At 49.8% G+C, this 24,131-nt stretch overlaps 3 protein-coding genes across 8 annotated transcripts in view; 1 reads left to right on the plus strand and 2 right to left on the minus strand.

The window, feature by feature from the left end:
• ITFG2 (integrin alpha FG-GAP repeat containing 2) overlaps positions 1-14,355 on the plus strand; it is a 28,062-nt gene extending 13,707 nt beyond the window's left edge. The window contains exons 13-15 of one of the 4 annotated variants that reach the window (XR_004249104.2): positions 2,314-2,420; positions 5,469-5,639; positions 11,482-14,355. The gene's annotated coding sequence lies outside the window, so the exon portion shown is untranslated. The other 3 variants (XR_004249105.2, XR_004249103.2, XR_009214460.1) reach the window with 3 other exon arrangements.
• Positions 8-17,347, minus strand: NRIP2 (nuclear receptor interacting protein 2). The gene is made up of 7 exons (XM_058442030.1): positions 17,326-17,347; positions 9,363-9,787; positions 5,462-5,614; positions 2,869-2,951; positions 2,464-2,585; positions 2,161-2,213; positions 8-1,832 (listed from the first exon to the last, which is right to left on the minus strand). The coding sequence occupies exons 1-7, from the start codon at positions 17,345-17,347 to the stop codon at positions 1,740-1,742; spliced, it is 951 nt and encodes a 316-aa protein (XP_058298013.1). The 3' UTR covers positions 8-1,739.
• Positions 17,348-23,122: 5,775 nt separating this feature from the next.
• The window catches only part of TEX52 (testis expressed 52), a 10,637-nt gene continuing 9,628 nt past the window's right edge, over positions 23,123-24,131 (minus strand). Inside the window, exon 3 of one of the 3 annotated variants that reach the window (XM_032159314.2) lies at positions 23,123-23,417. In XM_032159314.2, coding sequence (XP_032015205.1) covers positions 23,123-23,417 — 295 coding nt within the window. The remainder of the gene's footprint in view (positions 23,418-24,131) is intronic. The other 2 variants (XM_058442607.1, XR_009214509.1) reach the window with 2 other exon arrangements.

Genomic DNA, 24,131 nt, shown 5'->3' on the forward strand with positions numbered 1-24,131 from the left:
GCACAGCACAAGACCCAAGAAAGCGGACCTTGTGGAGCAAGGCAGTGAGGGAGAGGAAGGCCTTTAGGATTTTGAGACCAGGTACTGTGGCACACGTGATAAGTGAGCTCCTCTCCTTTCCTTCTGAGGGCAGGAGAGGCAGCTGGGAAAGGGCAGGCCAGGTGTCCCGGGCAGCTCCTTGCATCCTGGTTCTTCTCTAACCCAGTCAGCCGCAGGCTCAAGACTCTGTTTCAGCCCAAGGGTCCCAGTTCCCTTGTTCAGGTTAGCTGTACCACTGTCTTTCTCTACTCCTTTTTTGTTTGTTTTTGGAGACAGGGTCTCACTCCTTCACCCAGGCTGGAGTCCAAGTCATGAACTTGGGTCACTACAACCCCCATCTCCCAGGTTCAAGCAACTCTTGTGCATCAGCCTTCCAAGTAGCTGGGATTATAGGTGTGCACCACCATACCTGGCTATTTTTTGTATTTTTTAGTAGAGATGGGGTTTCACCATATTACCCAGGCTGGTCTCAAACTCCTGACCTCAAGTGATCCGCCCGCCTCAGCCTCCCAAAGTGCTGGGATTACAGGCATGAGCCATTGCACCCGGCCTCTTTCGTTACTCCTAATCCATGATTTGAGAGACTCAAACCAGCCAGAAAGACTTTCAGGGGTCTGGCGTCTTAAGGTTCAGGTTCTTCTCTTCACAGTGGACTCAAAAAAGCCTCTGTCTCCTGACAGACCCCAAACTTAAAAAAAAAAAAAACAAAGCCTCTGTCTTTTTGCTTTGGCAAAAACTGGCAGGGGGTTAGAAAGCCACTGATTCCAGGACAACGCAAGCTTAAGCTCAAGAGACCAGAGATGGGGATAGGAAGAAGGCCTAATGCGGTGGATAGTTCTAGAAATCAGAAAGAATACTGAATAGGTGAAGTCTGAGTGGTGACACCCTCACTATCCTGTCTGCCTCATAGGAGCCGTTCTTTACAAGCCTCTTCCACACACACACCCAAAGTTCAGGGGCTCGGTGGGTACAAAAAGCAAGTGGAGAAGGATAAATACCTAGCGTTAATAGCAGAAGTATGTCCAAGGTTTTGCACAGGGTAATCAAACAGTAACTGGCTTCAGACATTTGCAGCCCCAGAAAAATGACTAATAAAGGCTCTCAGCCTTATGAGATGGACATTCCTATACTAACTCCCACTCTTTGTTGTATTGAATTCTGGCTAATGTTTCTTCTCCCACTCAACTGTGAGCAGATGTGCACAGAATCCGAGAGGCAGACACCAGGAGGTCCAGGGACATAGGTTGGTGAGGCATGGCAGTCTAGTTGTGGGAGATAATGAGCCCCAGAAGGTGTGGTGAGAGACATGGTGGCGTGGGAAGTTGTGTTTGGGGTGGTATTGGGTGGTGGGCAAGGACAGCAGTCAGCAGAGCCTTCGACCCAGCCCAAGCAGGCACCCCATTTTGCTTAGGTTCCTATCTGTGGTCCTGATTTGGCTTTGCTTTTCTTGGGAGGAAAATGAATCAGAATCCTGGCATCGTGGGCCCTCTAGTGAAAACTCCTCCTGGGGAGTGGGACAGCTACTGAGAAGCAGAGAGGAATGTGGCCAGCTGGGGGAAATGGGACAGCAGGGATTGGGGTGGTGATTGAAAGGGCAGACACCGTAGTCCCCAGCTACCTGGCTTCAAGAGCCCCCATTCCCCACACGCCTCTTCTGCTAAGGCAAGGTCGTTCCCTCTGGGGACTGACTGAGACAGCAGTCACTGGCCAGGCTCTTGGTACAAAGGCAGGAAGGGCAGCTCTGAGAACGGGGCTTTCAGCCGCAGCACTCCGTGCTCCAGGTCGATGCAGCACTGTGGGGCGTAGAGCAGTTATGCCAGGTCACCTCAGCCTGTCACCTGCTTCCCGGCCTGCTCCTTTTGTTCCCCCTCCCACTTCCCACAGCTTCCACCTGCCTTTTGCTCTTCCCCCGTCCCCATTTCCCTAGACTCCTGTTGGAGGGGGTGACCCAGTTCTCTTGATTTTTCACTTGGTGGTAAGTAAGGAACCTCTAAGGAAGCAAAGGGACAATTGCCCATCTCTAAGTCACTCTCATCAGAAGCTGGTCCAGGCTTCCACACCTGTGCCTTCTACTACTTTTTCCCAGTGCTTTGGATCAGGCCTTGAGTTTGGGTGCCTTACCTTGAGAGAAAGCAGAGTCTGCAGGCCCAGGCAGAATTCAGGACTCTCAACATCTATTGGAACAATTTGAAAACAGAAGAGGCTGAGGGTTCCCAATGGTCACTGCTGCCCTCCTCTCAGCCCTTGCTCCTTCTCTGCCCACCCCATCCCCAGATCCGAGGACACTGGCACAGAGATGGGGGATAGTCAGAACATCTCTGGGGACTCCTTGTGCTGCAGGGACTGAAAGTCTCGGCCTTTGCCCCACCCCGAAGACAAAGGTGAGAGGTGAGCACCAGGGCTGTTGCAGAAGGGGGGACTTACCCATCACCTGTGCCGAGCACACCACAGTCTCCTGCCCCAGCTGTAGCTCCAACTGCTCCACCTGGGTTGGGGGCCCAAGGGCCAGGTCCCCAGCTGAGGGTTTTAGGACTCTTTTCTCTAACCTGTGGTTGGAAATCAAGGGTTATGGCTACCACAGCCCCTAGAGGGCTCACCCCATTAATCAGCAGGTGTCCCTCTCTACTATGGGTTCACCTCCAACCCCTGACCTCACGTGGGGTCTAAATCCTTGCCTTATCTGCCAGAGTCTTCTAGCCACTCTTTTGTTAAATAACAGCTTTATTGAGATAAAGTATGCACCTGTCATCACTATCTAATTTGAGAATATTTTCATCACCCCAAAAAGAAACCCTGTCCCCCATTTGCTAGTTTGGGCCACACTCTTACCCCAGGCGGCTGAGACATCCAGCAGAGATCCGATTGTATTGGGTGCCTGTGTCCACGGCCACTCTAAGCAGCTGGTCCTGGCACTAAGAAAGAGGGATTGTGGTGAATCAGTGAGTCCCTAGGAGAATGGGTTGGAATTGGATCCTTCGGTTTCCCAGCCCATTGATGATTCCCTTCTAGAAATGAGTGGAGAAAATGAACTGTCTTTAAAACTGGCTTTTATCGGGGCCAGGCGCGGTGGCTCACACCTGTAATCCCAGTACTTTGGGAGGCCGAGGCGGGTGGATCACCTGAGGTCGGGAGTTCAAGACCAGCCTGACCAACATGGTGAAACCCTGTCTCTACTAAAAATACAAAATTAGCTGGGTGTGGTGGCGCATGCCTGTAATCCCAGCTACTCGGGAGGCTGAGGCAGGAGAATCGCTTGAACCCGGGAGGCGGAGGTTATGGTGAGCCAAGATCGCGCCATTACACTCCAGCCTGGGCAACGAGCAAAACTGTGTCAGAACAAACAAAAAAACTGATTTTTATGACACTCATACAATAGGGGCAGAACTCCCAGATAAATAAATCAAAAAAGGAAGTGGGCCAGGTGCAGTGGCTCATGCTTGTAGTTCTAGCACTTTGGAGGCAAGAGGATCACTTGAAGCCAGGAGTTCAAGACCAGCCTAGGCAACATAGCAAGACTCTGTCTCTACAAAAAATAAAATGGAAAAAAAAAGTGGTTATATGTGATGGGTTCATAAGTTGGGGGAAGATCTGCCAGACATGGAGAAATGGTGACCTGTTTGTTTAGAGGAATCCTTGGGAGTTTGATGCCCTCCTGGTTCGAAAACTCCAGGTTAGGAGTAGAGGAAGGATGAGAAGACTGGAATCCCCTGTTAGGAAACTCAGATATGGGTAACCAAGAAGTTCGCCCCTGGAAACAAAGGAAGCCAACTTCACCTACTTTGGGACATGGACAGACATTTTGATACATACTTGGATATATACACACATTGTTTTCTCGTTCCAAACATTCATTGAGTATCTACTATAAGATATGTTACCAGGAGGTACATCAATGAATGCTATTCAGGAGTCTAAAGGAAGTAAAATATAACTCTACTATATGACAGAAAGTTTTATGGTCTATAAAAGGATGTGAATGCCCTGGCCCTGTGGCTCACACCTATCTATAATCCAAGCACTTTGGGAAGGCAAGGTGGAAGGATCGCTTGAGGCCAGGAGTTCAAGACCAGCCTGACCAACGTGGTAGTCTAAAAATACAAAAAAAAAAAAAAAAAAATTAGCCAGGCATGGTGATGCACACTTGTAATTTCAGCTACTCAGAAGACTGAGGTGGGAGGATCGCTTGAGTCCAGGAGATTGAGGCTGCAGTGAGCTCTGATCATGCCACTGCACTCCAGCCTGGGTGACAGAGTAAGACTCTGTCTCTAAAAAATAAAAGAACCGGAAAAGTCGAGGGGTGTGGTGGCTCATACCTGTAATCCCAGCACTTTGGGAGGCCGAGGTGGACGGATCACCTGGGGTCAGGAGTTTGAGACCAGCCTGACCAACCTGGAGAAACCCCATCTCTACTAAAAATACAAAATTAGCCAGGCATAGTGGCATTTGCCTGTAATTCCAGCTACTCGGGAGGCTGAGGCAGAATTGCTTGAATCTAGGAGGCGGAGGTTGCGGTGAGCCAAGATCACACCATTGCACTCCAGCCTGGGCAACAAGAGCAAAACTCCATCTCAAAAAAAAAAAAGGGCCGGGCGCAGTGGCTCACGCCTGTAATCCCAGCACCAGGAATTTGAGACCAGCCTGGCAACTTGGTGAAACCCTGTCTCTACTAAAAATACAAAATTAGCCGAGCGTGGTAGTGTGGGCCTATAGTCCCAGCTACTTGGGAGGCTGAGGCAGGAGAATCGCTTGAACCCAGGAGGCAGAGGCTGCAGTGACACAAGATCATGCCACTGCACTCCAGCCTGTGTGACAGCGAGACTCCGTCTCAAAAAACTATTTTTTTTTTTTAAAAAGGACATGAGTAACATGCCTTAGAGGTTGGGAGGGAGGAAAGGCTGTTTCCTACTGGAGAAATCAGAAAAGGTTTCAAGGAGGAGGTAACATCTGAGCTGGGCTTTCGCTTGCAGAATGCAGACCCAGAATGATTGGAGAGCAAGAAGAGTGCGATCCAGGTAGAAGAAGCACAGAGCAAAGACGGTGGCCAAGGACCAGTGGGAATTTATTGCGAACGTTCAACAGTGACTGAGTGGTTACGCAGTTCCAGAGATTACAGGGCCAATGCTTTAGAACACATGAGTTTTTTCCAGAATTATGTTATCCATGCACACACACCATTTGATTTAAGTATTGTATTTTGACCAAGGAAAGGGGGCAGAGTAATGGTGGTGACAGATGGAGTTGCACCGAGGAGAGATGGGTTGGGGCAGGGAGGAAGGAGGTAGAGGATCCTGGTTAGGTCCAGGCTAGGGAGAGAGGTGCCCTTTCTCCCTCCCTCCCTCTGCCATCAGGGCAGCAAGGAGAGCAGGTGAAGTGGGTGCAGGCAGGGTTGTTAATGAAAGTGTGTCCCTGGGGGGCCTCTCACCTTGCAGTTGACCAGAAGAGCTGGAATCTCTGTCCTGCTGGTCTTCCTCCTGCTCTCCTGGCCATGAGTCAGGGCCTGCACCCGGGGAGACTCCCCCTGAAGCCATTTCGGGTTTCCCTCCACCAGGCGTCTTTGGATCACACTGTGCGGCTGCTGGCTCCATCACAAAACAATGAAGGTAGGCAGTTCCAAAACCAGGCATCCAGGCTGCTCAGTTACCCCACTTAGATATCCCAGGATGCTCCCCCAACCCCACCCCAGACCTGAGCCTTACCCTCGGAGTTTACCCCAGGGTCCCAGATAATGAGAGCAGAGTAAGCCCCAGTATCAAATCATGCCATTTTCCTTGGACACCCATAGATTGCTCAGCAGTGAAGAAATGGGAAGAGAATGGTCCATTCTCCGTTAAACGGACTCAGTAGCCGAAGGGACATTTCAGGAATTAGTATGCTTGGGGGAAGTTTTGTCTCAAACTTACATTTTTTTTTAGCTAGGAGGTTTTTTTTTTTCTTCCCCTCTGACCTCATCCTTCAATGGGCTTCAGATCCCAGGGTTGGTGGTGTGACGAAAAACAGTAAGAAACTCAAGAACTAGGCCAGGCGCGGTGGCTCACACCTGTAATCCCAGCATTTTGGAAGGCTGAGGTGGGCGGATCACTTGAGGTCAGGAGTTTGAGACCAGCCTGATCAACATGGTGAAACCCTATTTCTACTAAAAATACAAAAATTAGCTGGATGTATTGACACGTGCCTGTAGTCCCAGCTACTCGGGAGGCTGAAATGTGATGGTCACTTGAACCTAGAAGGCAGAGGTTGCAGTGAGCTGAGATCACACCACTGCACTCCAGTCTGGTTGACAGAGCAAGACTCTGTCTCAAAAAAACAAAACCAAACAAACAAAAAAAACTCTTAAGAACTAGGATGCTGGGAGTCATCTTTGACCTGTCCCTCATCTACAGCCACTCCCATTCCATCCAGTCACTTCCCAAATTCTGTAAGTTTTGCCTCCTGTGTAGAATCAATCTGTCCCTCCTTTCCTTATCTCTCTTCTTTCTTTTCTTTCTTTTTCTTTTGTCTTCTTTTCTTTCAAGATGGGATCTTGCTATGCTGCCCAGACTGGACTCTAATTCCTTGGCTCAAGGCATTCTCTAGCCTCAGCCTCCTGAGCAGCTGGGACCAAAAGCATATGCCACAGCACCTGGCCTCCATCCTTCCTTTCTGTTACTGCCTGTGTTCCAGACTCCCCACAGCTCTCTTGGATCCTTGGAACACCTTCTTAAGTTCATAACCTGTCTCCAGACCTGTTACCTTTCAAATACATCTGCTTGGAGCTTCAGACTGGAAGCTAAAACCTTGCTACTCCAAAATGTGGTCCTCAGATCAGCAACTTTAACATCATCTCGAAGCCTCTTAAAAATGCAGACTCATACCTACTGAATCAGATGTTTCGTTGTGACAAGATCCCCAGGTGATTCATGTGCAGGTTAAAGTTTGCGGAGCACCAAAGTAAAACATGAAACTAACCATGTACTCTCTTATTTAAAATGCATCAAAGACCCCCCACCCTACCCCGCATTGCTTGCATGATAGAGCTCAAGCTTTTGAAGGTGAGCCGCAGCCCAGATGACGGGGCCGTGCCTCCTTCCCTGCCACCCTATTTATGGGCTCCAGAAGCACCGCTCGTACCAGGCTGCTTTGTGCCTCCATGCCTTTACTCCCCTCTCCTCTCTTCCTGAAACTCCTCTTCCTCACTTTTCTCGAGGCTAGACTGGATGACTAGCTTAACACACTTTATTTGAGAGAGGTTGTATCTTCAGTTTGGGATTCCGTGTACATCCTATAATGCAGGATGGACCCTTTCCAGGATACCCTCTCTGAGTTCTTCATGCTCCTCTCTCCATACACGCCCAGCTGGGGTCCCTTGTCTTAGCTCCCATGCTTCTCACAGATGTTGTGTATGGATTTTACTCCCCCATTAGCCTGGAGAGCCCTTGAGTCTACCTCACTCATTTTTATATCCCAGGGCGTGGCTCAGCATCTAGTAGGCACTCAATAAATGCTTGCTGCAGACTGACTCTTCTCCCAGGCTCTATGCACCTCTCCACCTGCCCTCTCTCCTTGGGAGCCTGGGATTGTTTTTCTACTCTTAGATTAATGAGGCCCTTGGGGTTGCTCCTGGCAGCAAGGCTGCCAGCAGGAGACCCAGTGCTGGGAAAAGTTCAGCGAGCTCTGGGACTGGCTGGAGAGACTGGCTCTGCACTTCCCATCTTCCACCTTCCCACGATGGACACAGGCTTCAGGCCCCTCCCACTGTTGTGCAGTTTGCTCCACAGCCATCCCAGGGAGGGAGACAATGGGGTCTTCCCTACCTGTTGTGCCTTTGCTCCCAAAGCCATAGGAGGTAACTGCTAGAGATCAATTGGGGATATCCTAGGCAGAGGGGAGAGGTGAAAAGCCCAGGACTTCTCATCAGAAGGCGGGACCTGCCACTCCGGGATGGCAATGTCAGTAGAGCACCTTCTCCTGGGGCCAAACAGATGTAGGATGGTCCCCAGTAGGTTCTAGCCATTGAGAGCCAAAGAACCCCCTTCCCTGCTCCATCCCTGTTTTTCAGCTATGCTTGCTGCCACTGCAAGTAGGAATAAGCAAGTCTCAGTGCAATCCCTTTTCCTCGTTGGGAGCTAGGGAATTGCCAGGCCTCTGGGCTGTGGTCCTGGTGGGGCAACCCAGGCCGAGAGGAGTCTGGAAAGGTAGAGCTAAGTAGGGAAAGGTAACGAGGCGCTGCATTGCCTTCAGGTTCCCGGGGAGAAGCAGTTGGTGGAGCGCAGGCCTTGCAGACGTGCTTCCAACCTCAGCACAGGCCTGGCTGGGTACCTCTTCTCAGACCAGGAGAGGGGACAGGGAAGCGAGTGCTCCCAAGCCTTTCTACGAAGGATTTCCTCTTCCGTGGGTCAGAGGCTAGGAATATTTCTCAGGCTAAATGGAATAGTAGCTGGGGGATAATAGCATTTAGATAGTGCCTGCTATTGCGCACTGTTCTAAGTGCTTTAAATATATCAGCTCTAACAACTCTCCCAACAGTCCTGTGATTGATTGGATTCTCATTTAACAGATGAAGAAACCGAGGCACAGAGACGGAAAGTCAATTGTGCAAGTTAGTGAATGGCAGAGCCAGGATCTGATCCCAAGCGAAGTGGCTGTGCAGCCCCGCTTGTCAGCACTGCCTCTCAGAGGGGAATGCCTGAATCTGCAGTTGTCCCCCACCCACTCACATCCTCACTGTGACTCCCCTGCCCCATTCCTCTGAGGCCAAAGCTGCTGCAGACGGATGGGAGGAGAGGAGCCTGGAAGGTCCATTCCACTTAGGAGCTGGGGGAGCAGCACTCAAGGCGGCCAGGGGCCCCCAGCAAGAGCCACACAAAACCCTGATGCCCTGGGAGGGATGGAGACCCCCCGATGTTTTGATTCTGAGGAGAAAGGACAAGTGGATAGACAGACCTGGTGGAGGGAACCTGTGGTTCGGGGAGAACAGGAAGTCACAACCCTAAACTGCCAGTCCTCCAGGCCCTCCCGTTGTAAGTGAGCACTCTAGAGGGTGCCTGCGTTCCTGTACGCCCCCACTCCTGAACAGCCTAGCTCCTCACCACCCTCAAGTTTGGGGCCATTAGAGGAAAAAGGCAGGGAAGCCGAGCAATGGGAATAGGACCCCTCAGAGCCACCAAACCATGGGAACATCCCCAGTGAAGAGCCTCGAGTTCGCAAGATGACCTCTCCCCATCTCAGCAAGGGAGCAGGACCTGAAAGCTGAGGGTCTGCACTTTCTGCTCCTGCCTCTCCTGCTCAGGATCTGGGAAGTGGAAGGCAAGGGCCAGGGGACGCTGGCGGGGGAGGGGGTGCCTCACCAAGTCCTTGGAGGTGCCGAGTCTCTTGAGGCTGTCCAGAGGGAGCAGGTCGGCCGAGTCCTTGTGCAGGAACTGGGTGGCCTGTTTGAGCCGGCGCTGCTGGCTCAGGTGGGCTCGGTCTCGAAGCTGTGCCTCCTGCCCCTTTGTCCTGGCTTCTCCCTCATCTCTCCTGGCCTCCTGCTTGGTGCTCATGGCCCCTGCTGGAGGAGTGGGCCAGGGGCTGCTGGCGGGGGGGTGGGGCGTCACCAAGTCCTCTCTGCTTCTTCCTGCCTGTCTCCGTCCCGTGCTGCAGCTCTCTTTCCAACAGGAGGGTCTCCGCGGGAGGGAAAGAGGAAAATAAATAGCGTGCAGGAGCAGCGCGTCAGTCTCCAGTTTCCCGAGACCGCTGTAGAGGGAGGGAGACTCCGGCTGGAAAAAACCCAGTCCTAGAAGAGAGGGAGGGTTGGCAGGGCCCACAGCTGGCTGACTTGGCCGCGTCCCCAAAGCTGGGGTCCTGGTCAGAGCGGGGGGTGGATGGGGCGTGTGTGTGTGTCTGTGTGTGTGTGTGTGTGTGTGTGTGTGTGTGTGTGTGTGAGAGAGAGAGAGAGAGAAGGAGAGAGAGACAGTGCTGTAAACTGTCAGGGTGCCCGTGCCAGGTGGTTGCAAGGAAGCGCTTGTCACTGTGTGGGGGCAGCAGCCTTAGTGCACCTCCCAGCGTGTGTGGCCCCCCGCCCTCCTCTGCATCCCTCCCAGGCTTCCCAGGGCTGCCCAGCTGTTTTCCGCCTGGCGTTCTCTGCAGCCCAGGGCTGGTGTGCAGATCAGTAACTGGGTTCAGATCAGAGAGGGGCAGCATGAGAGCGTCCTTCCCTCCTCATCCCCCTAGCCTTACCTTGTTAGGTCTCTTCCCTCCCGCCTAGCAGATGTCAGAGTCTTTAACTAATTACTCTGGATTCTGGGTTCCAGGGAATGGCAGGAACAACTCTGAATCTTCCCACGAGTAGAAAATGTCCCTGGCATCTCAGTTTCCTTTATGTGACTCTCCCCAAGTCCTGGCTCTTTAAAAAATGTTGTATTTCAAATATACAGAAGTTACAAAGAATAAGATAACCAGTACTCTTCACTCATCACCAGTTTAAAAAATAAGCTGTTGAAGCTCCCTGTGCACTTCCACTTCCACCTGCTGAAACTGGTGTTTATCAGGCCATTACTTCTTTATATTCTTTATGCAAATACTTACACATGCATTCTAAGCGGTATGTCGTTGGTTTTGTCCTGCTCACCGTATTTATTCTTCTGCAATCTGCTCTTTTTTGCTCAATACTTTTTGTTAGTGAGATTCATCCATACGATATGCTCAGCTCTAGTTAATTGACTTCACCTGCTATGTAACAGTATTCCACTAGATGCATGCATGACATTGAGGAAATTTAGGTTATTTTTCATTTTTAGGTCTAACAAACAATGCTGCTGTAAATATTTTTGCACACATCTCCTGGGGCACCTACGTAGGCATTTCTCTAGAGTATACGCCTACACCTAGAAGTGGAATTGCTGGGACATCCCATATACAGCTTTGCCTGTTTGGCATATTGCCAGAGTGTTTTTATCAGTGCACACTCAGACAGCTGCACATGGGCTCCGGGGTTCCACATCCTCTCCAGCACTTGGTATCAGACTTTTTCTAGCCCTGGCTTATCAGCAGATTTTTGTCTCCAGCCTTTCCTCTTCACCATCAGAGAAACGCATTGGCCAAGCACCTGTTTACCTGTGTTGGACACTCACAGGGTGATTACCCCACCTGAGCCCTGCTCCCTAAGGGTGCAGTCTGACTCAGACAGTTCCAAGGCACATGTACTTTCAGACAAACCCGATGTCTACTGAGCTTCTAGGAACCAAGCCTCTTTGAGACACTTTCACAGCCACTGCAATTATATGAAGAAATACTGTATTCTAATCCCCATTTAGAGGGAAAGAAAGTGTTATGGGTTGAATTGTTTCCTTCACCCCCCAAATGTACCCCTAACCCCTAGTACCGCAGAAGGCGACCTCATTTGGAGATAGGGCCTTTACAGATATGGTGAAGTTAAGATGAAGTCATTAGGATGAGCCTACTCCCATACGACTGCGTTCTTATTAAAAGGAGGAAGTTGGATGCAGAGAGAAATGCACATGGGGCAAACGCCACGTGAAGGCTGAGGTCGGGATGATGCATCTGTAAGCCAAGGAAGACCTAAGATGAGCAGCAAACCACCAGAAGCCAGGGGAGAGGCGCGGAACAGACCCTACCTTACAGCTGCCAGAAGGAACCAACCCTGCCAACACCTTCCTGTTGTACTTTCAGCTTCGAGAACTGTGAGATGACAAATTTCTATTGTTTTAGCCACTCAAGCTTGTGATACATACTTTGTTATGGCATCCCCAGGAAACTAGTACATTAAGTCTTAGGACCCAGCACGGTGGTTCACGTCTGTAATCCCAAGCACTTTGGGAGGCCAAGGCGGGTGGATCACCTGAGGTCAGGAGTTTGAGACCAGCCTGGCCAACATGGTGAAACCCTGTCTTTACTAAAAGTGCAAAAAATTAGCTGGGCATGGTGGCACTCGCCTGTAATCCCAACTACTTGGGAGGCTGAGGCAGGAGAATCGCTTGAAGCCGGGAGGAGGAGGTTGCAGTGAGAGGAGATTGTGCCATTGCACTCCAGCCTGGGCGACAAGAGTGAAACTCCATCTCAAAAAACAAAAACAAAACAAAATAAAAAATTAGCCAGGTGTGGTGGCATGTACCTATAGTCTCAGCTACTCAGGAGACTGAGGTGGGAGGATCACTTGAGCCCAGAAATTCGAGGCTGCAGTGAGCTATGATGGCACCACTGAACTCCAACCTGGGTGACAGAATGAGACACTGTCTCTAAAAGAAAAAAATTCTTAGAAAATATGCCCAAGATTCAGTTATGATAGAGCAGAGCAGGGGGTCAGGTCCTTGTGTTCTCTCTCCCAAGTTCTGTTCAATTTACGCTGTGCCTAAAGGAGAATACTGATAGAGATGATAAACACGGAAAGAAAACCAAACTGTAATAGGATGCCATTTCTCAAGATTTGTCCCACCCAGAGCCCAGCTTCATTTAGACTTAGCTTTAGTGGAACTTTCCAGCTCCCTCCCATGTCTTGACATCCATTACCACCATATGTTTGCTTGGGATAGAGGTCAAAGAGGATCCTCTGGCGTGTTTTGCTGGGTTCCTATAGTTGTTTCAATAGGATTAACTATATAATTGATAGATTATTGAGTGACACACAGCGTGATGCTGGGCAGGCCCCACGCTGAAAAGCATCTCCTCCAACTTACTTTATTCTTAAAAATTCATTCCTTTGGTTTGAAAATTCTTCAGCATCTTCAAGAGTCCTTCACTAATGCATCCTTCAGGGGAGTCATGCTAAATTATCAACTCACAAGGATGAGATGGCTCTAGGGAGCCAGCCTGCCAACATGGATGGGCTGTCCCAGGCTCTTAGGTGAGCTCAGGTCTGTACACTACACCCCAGGGAAGAGTAAACATGCCTGGGGCACAGAATGGAGACTTTGGAGTTTGGAGCGGGTTTGGGGACATCAGCTTCTCTTTTCCAGTTAGTCTGATAAGGCCTTTGTTGCCTTGCCCTGGAAACCACTTGTGCTCAGAAAATGCCATTCTCTGGACTGTAGCTGTGGAGCGGGAAGAGAGTTGGCCCCTGTGTTCTATAACCCAAGCAAGTACTGTCTCACTGCCATCTTGGGGCAGACTCAGCAGTAAGGAGACCCTCTCTTGCCTTTTTGTGTTTGTTGGTTTCTTCCCCCAGATTGCCAGAAGAATGGGATATATTGTTCTAGCAATATAAAGCTCTGAGACCTTTCTGCAGGACTGTAGACACCCCTTTGCTATGATAGTGAAGAATGTGGGGAATGTTGTGAGGCTAGCTGAGTGGTCTGGCCTTGCCCATGACACCTCAGTTTCCTCCCCTCATAATTTTTTTTTACCTAACAGAGAATTAAAAAAAAAAAAAAAACAATTTAGCTGGGCACAGTGGCCCATGCCTGTAATCCCAGCACTCTGGGAGGCTGAGGCAGGTGGATCACTGGAGGTCAGGAGTTCGAGACCAGCCTGGCCAATGTAGTGAAATGCTGTCTCTACTAAAAATACAAAAATTAGGCAGGCATAGTGGCACATGCCTGTAATCCCAGCTACTCAGGAGGCTGAAATGGGGGAATCACTTGAACCTGAAAGGCAGAAGTTACAGTGATCCGAGATCACGCCACTGCACTCCAGCCTGGGTGACAGGGTGAAACTCCGGCTCAAAAAAAAAAAAAAAACAATTAATTAATCAACAAGGAATAACTCCATTGGTCTCTAATAATGAGACAGAGGGGGAAGAAATTTTGTCCAACTATTCAGGAAGATTAAGCCATTCTGAACTGTTAGAAGTAGAAGAAGTGAGCATATTCTCGCCCAAGACACTTGGAAAATGTCTGTTATTCTCTGAAGTGAATGGATCTAAATTCGGAAATGCTGAGAGAAAAAATGAAAGTGAGAAATACGGCTCCTTCACTGCATTGGTTCTTCTCTGAAGTTTTTTTTCATTCAGAAAAAAGTAGTTATTGAGCACCTGCTATGCACTGGACACTGAGCTAGGCCCTGGGTGTACAGTGGAGAGCCAGATGAGGTCCCTGCCCTCACGGAGTTCACATTCTAATGGAGAAGGTAGATAATGAACAACTAAATTTATAACCTCAGGTGGTGGTAAGTGCTGAAGAAAATACACCGTGGAATAGTATGGAGCCATAAAAAATAACAAAATCACGTCCTCTGCAGCAACATGGATGCAGTTGGAGGACATTATCCTAAGCAAATTGACACAGAAACAGAAAACCAAATATTGCATGTTTTCACTTATAAGCGGGAGCTAAACAATGAATACAAATGGACACAAAGATGGGAACAATAGACACTGGGGACTCTAAAAGCAGGGAAGGAAAGAGAGGAGTTAGGGCTGAAAAACTTCCTGTTGGGTACTGTGTTCACTCTCTGAGTGACAGGATCAATAGAAGCCCAAACGTCAGCACCATGCACTGTACCCTTCTAACAAACCTGCACATGTACCCCCTGAATCTAAAAAAAAAAAAAAAAAAAATGGCGAGATCTACCCGGTTCATGAGTAGGAAGGTTCAATATCATAAAGATGGCCGGGCATGGTGGCTCACGCCTATAATTCCAGCACTTTGGGAGGCCGAGGTGGGTGGATCACCTGAGGCCAGCAGTTCTAGACCAGCCTGGCCAACATGGTGAAACCCCGTCTCTACTAAAAATATGAAAAAAAATTAGCCAGGTGTGGTGACTCATGCCTGTAGTCCCAGCTACTCAGAAGATTGAGGCATGAGAATCGCTTGAAACCAGGAGGTGGATCAAGTTGAAGTGAGCTGAGATCACGTCACTGCACTCCAGCCTGGGAGACAGAGCCAGACTCTGTCTCAAAAAAAAAAAAAAAGGATTTAATTTCTTCCCCAATTTGTCCATAAACTCAATATAATTCTAAATATCACGCCTGTAATCCCAGCTCTTTGGGAGGCTGAGGCAGGCGGATCACGAGGTCAGGAGATTGAGACCATCCTGGCTAACATGGTGAAACTCTATCTCTACTAAAAATGCAAAAAGTTAGCCGGACATGGTGGCGGGCGCCTGTAGACCCAGCTACTTGGGAGGCTGAGGCAGGAGAATGGCGTGAACCTGGGAGGCGGAGCTCGCAGTGAGCCGAGATCACGCCACTGCACTCCAGCCTGGGCAACAGAGCAAGACTCCGTCTCAAAATAAATAAATAAAATTCTAAATAAAATCCAAATACAATTTTTTTTTTTTTGTAGAAAAAGGGAAAAAAATCAGGGTAAGAATAGAAAGTGATGGAGTTGAGCTGGGCAGAGTGGCTCTTTTAGAAGCGATGACATTTACACATAGGTCACTATGGAGAGGGCCATGCAGACACCTGGAGGGTTGCCACAGACACAGGGAAGAGTGCAGGTAAGACAGGGTAGTCTGGGATTGTCCTCCTTGTGTCCCCAAACCCGCCTGGGGCAAGGGGGTGGACTGGCTTTTCTCCATCCCCTCTGTCAGGCCCGTCTCCTCCTATGGCCAGTCACTCACATCTGCAAGACAACAGACTGGCTGCAGTACAGAACATCATCTCTTGCTATGGAGAGAATAGGGTTAACTTGTCTATACCACAACCCAGCCCTTGTCCTGGATCCCCCTGCTCAATCGCCCTGGCACAGTGCCCATCCCACTGAATCTGTTAGGCTGCCAGAGCCTGGGTTCCCTCTGCAGAACAGAGAACACGGAGTACCACTGAGTGTGTTCTCAGACTCGCCAGAGGGCTCTGGTTTTTTAATATTTCTAGCAATGATGAAGGGGCAGAGAAGGGCTTAAAAAGGAAGGTTCCCTTGGCCTTCCAGCTTGATAAGCCCTCAGGCACAAAGGCCTCCTAAAACACTTTCTGTCTTTAGATAAAACCAGACCACACCTTGCATTTACCACTGGGTGTCAGACAATTACTGGTAATGCTAAACTCATGCTGTCTGATACAGTAACTGCTAGACATATATGGCTGTTGAGCCCTTGAGATGTGGCCAATCTGAACTGAGATATGCTGCAAGTATAAACCACACACTGGATTTTGAAAACAATACAAAAAACTATGTGAAACATCTCATGAATTATTTTCTAATTAATTGCATTACTTTATATTGATTTTTTTTTTTTTTTTTTGGAGAGAGAGTCTCACCCTGTCACCCAGGCTGGAGTGCAGTGGCATGATCTAGGCTCACTGCAACCTCCGCCTCCTGGGTTCAAGCAATTCTCCTGCCTCAGCCTCCTGAGTAGCTGGGACTACAGGCGCCTGCCACCACGCCTGGTGGTAGTGATGAGGTTTCACCATGTTGGCCAGGATGGTCTTGATCTCCTGACCTCGTGATCCACCGCCCTCAGCCTCCCAAAGTGCTGGGATTACAGGCATGAGCCACAGTGCCTGGCCCCATATTGATAATATTTTTTATCTATTGGGTTAAATAAAATACATAAAAACAATAATATAATAATAATAACAATGTAATAATAAAAATTAATTTCACTTGTTTCTTTTTTTTTTTTTTTTGAGATAGAGTCTTGCTCTGTCACCCAGGCTGGAGTGCTGCGGCATGATCTCGGCACACTGCAGCGTCTGCCTCCCGGGTTCAAGTGATTCTCCTGCCTCAGCCTCCCGAGTAGCTGGGACTACAGTCACGTGCCATCACGCCCAGCTAATTTTTTGTATTTTTAGTAGAGACAGGATTTCACCATATTAGCCAGGATGGTCTTGATCTCCTGACCTTGTGATCCGCCTGCCTCGGCCTCCGAAGGTGCTGGGATTACAGGCATGAGCCACTGCACCCAGTCTTGTTTTCTTTTTTTAAAAAAAAACAGAAATGTTTTAGGCCGGGAGTCATGGCTCAAACCTGTAATCCCAGCACTTTGGAAGGCAAGAGGATCACCTGAGGCCGGGAGTTTAAGACTAGTGTGGGCAACATAGTGAGGTCTCGTCGCTACAAAAAAAAAAAATTCAGCCAGGCATGGTGACATGCGCCTGTACTTCCAGCTACTTGGGAGGCTGAGGCAGGAGAATTGCTTGAGCCCAGGAGGTAGAGGCTACAGCGAGCCGAGATCATGCCACTGCACTCCAGCCTGGGTGACAGAGTGAGACCCTGTCTCAAAACAAACAAACAAAAAATTCTAATTATAGATGTTGCTCCATTCTGTTTCTGTTGGCGAGCACTGATCTAAATAGATTCTACAGCTCCTTTCCTCTATCCTGATAGAATCTCAATTCTATCAGGAAGTTCTTTTTTAAATCTAAGTCCTCGTAGCTATATTCAAAGTTCATGCCCTCTTATCCAAGCCTAGCAGAGATAGAGATGAACTGTATCCCACCTTCCTTGTCATAGCCGTTCATGCCTTCAAAGATCTTTCCATCTTTTCAACATTCTTTCCTCAAGGCTGAATAGTGCCAATTCTTGTCTCTGCTGGTGGGGATGGAGAGGAGAAGCTCCTCTGGCCCAGTGAAATCACCCAGTCCAGTGCCCTGCCACATAAGGAAATTCCTGGAATATTCTTTATAGAATGGGTTATTCAGAGCTAGACAAACAGCTCTCTTGAACCCGTGGAGGGTTAAGGGCAGCCAGTTCTATTTCAGGCCTTCTCCTCTGGGCCTGTCAGATCTGCTGAAGACAGGAATGAGGTTGTTTTCCAGAATTCTCCTGTCCAGCGAGGGCCCCAGGCACCCCGTGCTGCCAGGAGAGCACACCTCCCTACCGCCATCCCAAAGAGGTGGATCTTCCAAAGGCTGGCTACCAGGCAAGGACAACATTTTATATTTCTGACACTAGGATTATTTTCCTATTTCATGGATGGCAAAACCAAGGCACGAAGAGGTCAAGTGCTTTGGCTCTGTTGATGAAAGCAGCCTGAGCATGGCATGGTGAACTCAGAGGAGCCTGATCAAGAGTTCCAACTCATGGCCGAGCACGGTGGCTCATGCCTGTAATCTCAGCACTTAAGGAGCCCGAGGTGGGTGGATCACCTGAGGTCAGGAGTTCGAGACCAACCTGGCCAACATATGGAAACCCAGTCTCTACCAAAAATACAAAAACTAGGTGGACATGGTGGTGTGCGCTCATAATCCCAGCTACTTCGGAAGCTGAGACAGGAGAATCACCTGAACCAAGGAGGCAGAGGTTGCAGTGAGCCAATATCACACCACTGCACTCCAGCCTGGACAGCAGAGCAAGACACTGTCTCAAAATAATAACAATAAATAATAGTAAATTGTATGCCTCCGTTTACTATATCCAAGACGGAAATCATACAGGACCTACCTTCGGCACTCCCGTCCCTCCCTCTTTGTTTATCTTTTTTATTTCCTGCTTCCATTCCCCTGTATTTTTTCCCTCCTCCTTGCCTAAGCTGTGGGCCTGCACTTGACACCCTTGGACACAACTTCCCCTTCCTAGTGATACTCAGACTGAAGAAGTCACTGACTATTGTTTGGGAACCGTGTCATGATACCTAGTGTCAGTGTTCAATAAACACCCAGTAAACATAAGGGTGGTCTAAGGGAAGCCACACATCGAAATTCCTGTCTTGGAATTTGGACAATGGCCAGATGCAGCAACATTCTTTACAAGCGTGGAGGCGTTCGTGAGGCTCTGCCCTGGGACTGACACAATGAATTGGCTTGGGACTAACATAAGCTGAGCAACTATGTGAATAGCCACAGGAACCACTAACTGGAATGGCAGTTAGGCAGCAGCCACTATTTACACTGGGTAATGAAAAGAGCAAATGTGTGTGGCTCGGTGGCGGCACAACTAAGGACAGGGCTCAGTGATGGAAAAGAGACGTGAAGACAAGGGCTCTTAGCAAGTGAGGCAGCGATGAGTTGACATGAAGGCTGGAGGGTCCCAGGGAAGCTGGAAGGTAAGTTGGGGGCTGTCTGCAGAGGGGATCTTGGCTCGAGTTTGTCATCTCAAGGAGCAGCTATCGGGCTTTTTGAGGCATGGCAATTAGATGAGACAACCCTGGCAGGGCATGACTGGCAACGTGGGTGGCCCTGTATGGTCCCCCAGGGGTTCCCAGTCCCCACAGCTTCCAGACTTCCTGGCCCCAGCCATTCCTCAAGCTCCCAGCAGCTCAGGAACTTGCGTCAGCAACTTAGCTCATGACACCAAGATCAAGCTTGGAAAGGGGGAGGTGGAGGGAGGGGAGTTGTTGGCCCGGAAATGGCTGGGAAGACTTCCTTTGCTGGGATTCACTGTTGTCCATGAAGCTGGTGGCATTCAGCAGGGCACAGGGTGTCCTGGGGAGTGAAGTATGTGGGGGGAAGGGGTGTCCATGCCCTCACCCCTGCCTCCCTCTCAGAGCTGCACTCCAGCTGTGGTGAAAGAGTGGATCTTTAGGCAGATACAGATACAGAGATCCCCCCACCCCACCCCACCAAAGGCTTTCAGGACCTCTAGGTTCATTCGTGTGTGGGCATGGTGTAAGGAGGTTGTTCATGGTTGCCAGCCAAGTGTATGTAGGCTGAGCTGGGGTTATTTTCTTTTTCTTTTTTTTTTTTGAGTTAGGGTCTCACTGTATTCCCCAGGCTGGTCTGGAACTCCTGGGCTCAAGCGATCCTCCTGCCTCAGCCTCCCAAGTAGCTGGGACTACAGGTGCGCACCACTGCACCTGCCTGGCTGGGGGTTGTCTCGTTAGGGTCCCCAGGACCGGAAGGTCTCGTGCTTGCTATTGCTTCCCCCGCAGACGCCCATGGCCTGCTGGAGCTAGAGCTAGGGGGCGCCGGATGCCTTGCTTCTGTGTCTCTGGCCGATAAACAGGAGAGCCTGGATACTGCTGCAGAGCAGAGGCTGTTCCGGAGAGCAGGGCTGGAAGGTGGTGGGGCGGGGTGAAGTCCTGACTTGAGGCTGGGAGCTTCTGGGTGGGCAGGGTCTGCCGGGGCAGGAGCCTGTGTGAGTGCAGCTTCCTTTCTGCCCGCCCCTAGCTTAAGGCCAGAGAGTAGGCAGCTTGTTTTCAAGGATCCCAATGGCTTTCTTCCTCCCACTCCCTAAATCTTCTTGCCGACCCTCTAACCATGCCCAGGGCCTCTCGCTGTGAGGTGGCAAGTAGCCCGAGAAGCAGGCCCTGCAGTCCTGGCTCCGGCAGACCCCTCCCGTCCTCTCCCAGGAGGCTGCCTGGCTTCGTGGTCCGGAGCAAGTCACTTCTCCACGGGCTTCGCTTTGCCCGTCTGAAGTGTGAGGTCATTAGGCGTGTTTCCTAATGGCTGCCCAGCTCTGACATTTTTGGATCCTATGTAAAGGGAACCACTCTTTTCCACCCTCATTCCTAATCCAGAGTGAGGAGAATGGGTAAATTCCCAGAGCCCCGGCACTCCCGTGGAGCACTCAGGAAACGCTCCTTCACCCCTCAATTCTGCCCTCACACACCCCGTCCCACATACACTCACATACACCATGGAGAGAGGAGCAAAGAGAAGGACCCTGTAAGACAATTATGGACGTGGCGTTAGAAGGAAACTGAGAAACTCTCTACAAGAGTTCGATGTATTATATTATCTTTAATTTAGATGAAATTCACATAACACAAAATTTACCATTTTAAAGTATACGTACACTTCAGTGGCTTTTTGTGTATTCACAATGTTGTGCAACCACTACCCCTGTCTAGTTCCAAAATATTTTCTTTTTTTTTTTTTTGAGACGAAGTCTCGCTCTGTCGCCCAGGCTGGAGTGCAGTGGCGCGATCTCAGCTCACTGCAAGCTCCGCCTCCCGGGTTCACACCATTCTCCTGCCTCAGCCTCCCGAGTAGCTGGGACTACAGGCACCCACCACCACGCCCGGCTAATTTTTTGTATTTTTAGTAGAGACGGGGTTTCACCGTGGTCTCGATCTCCTGACCTCATGATCCGCCTGCCTCGGCCTCCCAAAGTGCTGGGATTACAAGCGTGAGCCACCGCGCCCGGCCCAAAATATTTTCACTTCTCCCCTCCTTCAGCATCTGGGAAGCATCCATTCACCTTCTAGCTCTGTGGCTTTGCACGTTCTAGACATTTCATGTAAATGCAGTCATACAATATGTGGCTTTTTGTGTCTGGCTTTTTTCATTTAGCATAATGTTTTCAAGGTTTATCCATGTCATAACATGTATTCTTTTTAAAATTTTTTAATGTGTAAAATATACATATCATAACGTTTACCTTTTAATCATTCATAAGTACACAAATCAGTGGCATGAGGTGGTACATTCACAATGTTGTGCCATCACCACTGTCTGTTTTCAGAACTTTTTCATCATCCCCAACAGAAAACCCGTACCCATTAAACAGTAACTCCTGGCCAGGCGCGGTGGCTCACGCCTGTAATCCCAGTAATTCCAGCACTTTGGGAGGCCAAGGTGGGCGGATCACGAGGTCAGGAGATCGAGACCATCCTGGCTAACACGGTGAAACCCCGTCTCTACTAAAAACACACAAAAAATTAGCCGGGTGTGGTGGCAGGTGCCTGTAGTCCCAGCTACTCGGGAGGCTGAGTCAGGAGAATTGCTTGAACCCGAGAAGTGGAGGTTGCAGTGAACCGAGATCACATCACTGCACTCCAGCCTGGGTGACAGAGTAAGACTGTCAAAAACAAAAAAAAAACAGTGACTCCCCATGCCCTCCCTCCAAGCCCCTGATATCTTCTATTCAACTTTCTGTCTCTATACATTTGCCTATTCTAGGTACCTCACATAGGTGAAATCATACAATATGTGTGTGGCCTTTTGTGTCTGGTTTCTTTTACTCAACGTGATGTTTTCAAGTTTCGTCCACACTGTAGCATCTATCGATACTCAATTTCTTTTTATGGCTACATAATATTCTATCTACTTATTATTTTTATTCTATGAACACTGATTGACAGCTTCATTTCTGGAGGGCCGCCAGTGGGCTACACACTTTGCAGGTCCTTCACCTATATTCTTGTATTTATTCCATTTATTTATAAACTAATGGCCCCCCTTGGGCAGATGAGGAACCTAAAAGCCAGAGGAAATAGCGACTTTTTCAAAGGCCACATTGGGGCTTAGTGGTTAAAGCAGCACTAGAACCCTGTGATGTCTTGATTCCCAGGTGCCTGCAGGGCTTGAGAGAAATGGAGACAAAGAAGGCCGTGGGCAGGAGGCCAAGAGGAGCCCAGCAGGTGCGACCATCAGTGTGGGGATGTGATGGGGGTGGGAGGAGGTGAGGTAGGGCCCCCACCATTCCAGCTTCTTCCCCTCCAGCCACCTTCCCATCGCCCTCCCCAACCATCTCCACCCCAGCCAGGGCCAACATCATTCTGACTGTTGCTTTGCCTGCCTCTACTTTACCCCTGGTCTTTGACTCCCTGATAGAAAAAGCTGAGGCCCAAGGCCTCTGGGCTGACTGCTGTTTTGGCATAAGTCCTCCACACCCTTCCCCCCACAGGTATCCCCACCAGGGTGTGGAGAGACCGCTCTTTTACCTTGAAGTTCTACTTTGTTCTACTCTTGTTCCTCTGCTGAGACCTGGTTAGCCTTCCTGGGGCCTGACTCTCCCGTTCTCCAGCACCAGCCCTGACCTGACCTCTCCTCCTCCAAACCCTGCATGGGGCCCTGCAACCAAGCACAGCTGTGTCTGGTCTTTGTCCAGACATCAAATGGTCCAGGGAGGGGGTGGCATTGTGGTTATTTTTGCCTAAGAGGCTTTCTATACCCTGACCAATCCCAGCCTCATTCCCAGTGAGTTATGAGAGTGGAGATAGCTTCTTATTATCCACGTTTCTTACAGCGCCTCCTCCCCCACCCCAACAGACACACACACACACACACACACACACACACACACACACACTCCTTCCTTCCCACTTCTCCTCTCCTTAGGAACTGGAGCCTCTCCCTGTTCTCCCTGCTCTACCCAGCCGCCTGGCCCCAGTCCTCCCACCTTCGCTGAGAGTCCTCCAAGGAAGAAATATAACAATTTAGAACTTGAGTTGATTCTCCAGTAGCCTGGGGTACAGAGGTGGCTTGAGGCTGGGAGGATGGTGGAGAGGCTGTTTTGCAGAAGCCAGAGTCCTTTTGTTACCCCAGGGCCTCTTGCTGAAGGAGTGTTGATTGAGAACACTGGAGCCTGGGGTTCTGGGTACCACCATCGTCCCCACCCCTCTGGAAGCCCTTCTAGAAGTGTCCAGGTCTTCTCTTCCTCTTCTTTACTGGGGATTTGCTTGCTTGTGCCTTGGAGAGATGGTGGAGGGATAAGGCAGTTCTGTCCTTTATCAGGGTTTGGAAATCCCTTATGAGGTCCTGGCTCAGGGGCGCGCTGGGCAGCAAGGCCAGCTTTAGCACCTTCTCCTGGTAGTGAGGCAGAGGGTTCGGGCAGGGCCAGCTCCTGGCGAAATTATTGGGAAACGGGTTGGGCATGAGCTGGAGGCCCTGGGGTTCAAACCTCCCACCAGCGGATATGTGCCGGTACCTGTTGGGAGAAGGGTATGGAGAGAACAGAGATCAAAGAAGAGATTCAGGCACAGTGGAGAGACAGGAAAGTGGAAGGGTGATGCCGCTGTCCACAAGGTAGTTAGCCACCAGGCGGCAGGGAATCCCGTCTCTCCGCCTAATCGGATACTGACCTATGCCAAATGGCCTGCACCTTTTGTGTGTGTTTTGGCGTCAGGCTGGTGAAATAATGTCGTTCAGCTAGTAAGCCTTCCATCTTTTTGACATACTGTATATAATATTACGATCCAGATCCCAATCCAGATTCTAACTGTCCTTCAAGTCTAACCTTTTCCACTAATGCAGTGACAGTGGGAAGATCACAGAACTCAACTCAGCTGGATAACTGCCTCTTCTCAGTAAGCCTGCGGTATTGGGTTGAACAGTAGGAAATAGACTTTTGTTTCTTTTAACACAGCCAAATAGTGGCCGGTTTTCTATGACTCAACACACTTTGCCCCTGGTTCAGCAGATAGTCCCCTGTTTGCTGTTGGTGGTTTATGCAGAGGCTCTCAGCCTGGCTGCACGTTAGAATCACCCTAGGGGCTTTTAAACACAAGCTACCCACGCCGCCCTCAAGGTCAGTTAGTTAGAATCTCCAGAGGGAGGCTCAAACCTCAGCATTTGAAAAAAGAGCCCCTAGGCCGGACCCAGTGGCTCACACCTGTAATCCCAGCACTTTGGGAGGCCGAGG

The sequence above is a fragment of the Hylobates moloch genome, unplaced genomic scaffold (genome assembly GCF_009828535.3).
Source record: "Hylobates moloch isolate HMO894 unplaced genomic scaffold, HMol_V3 SCAFFOLD_8, whole genome shotgun sequence".
Taxonomy (NCBI): Eukaryota; Metazoa; Chordata; class Mammalia; order Primates; family Hylobatidae; genus Hylobates; species Hylobates moloch.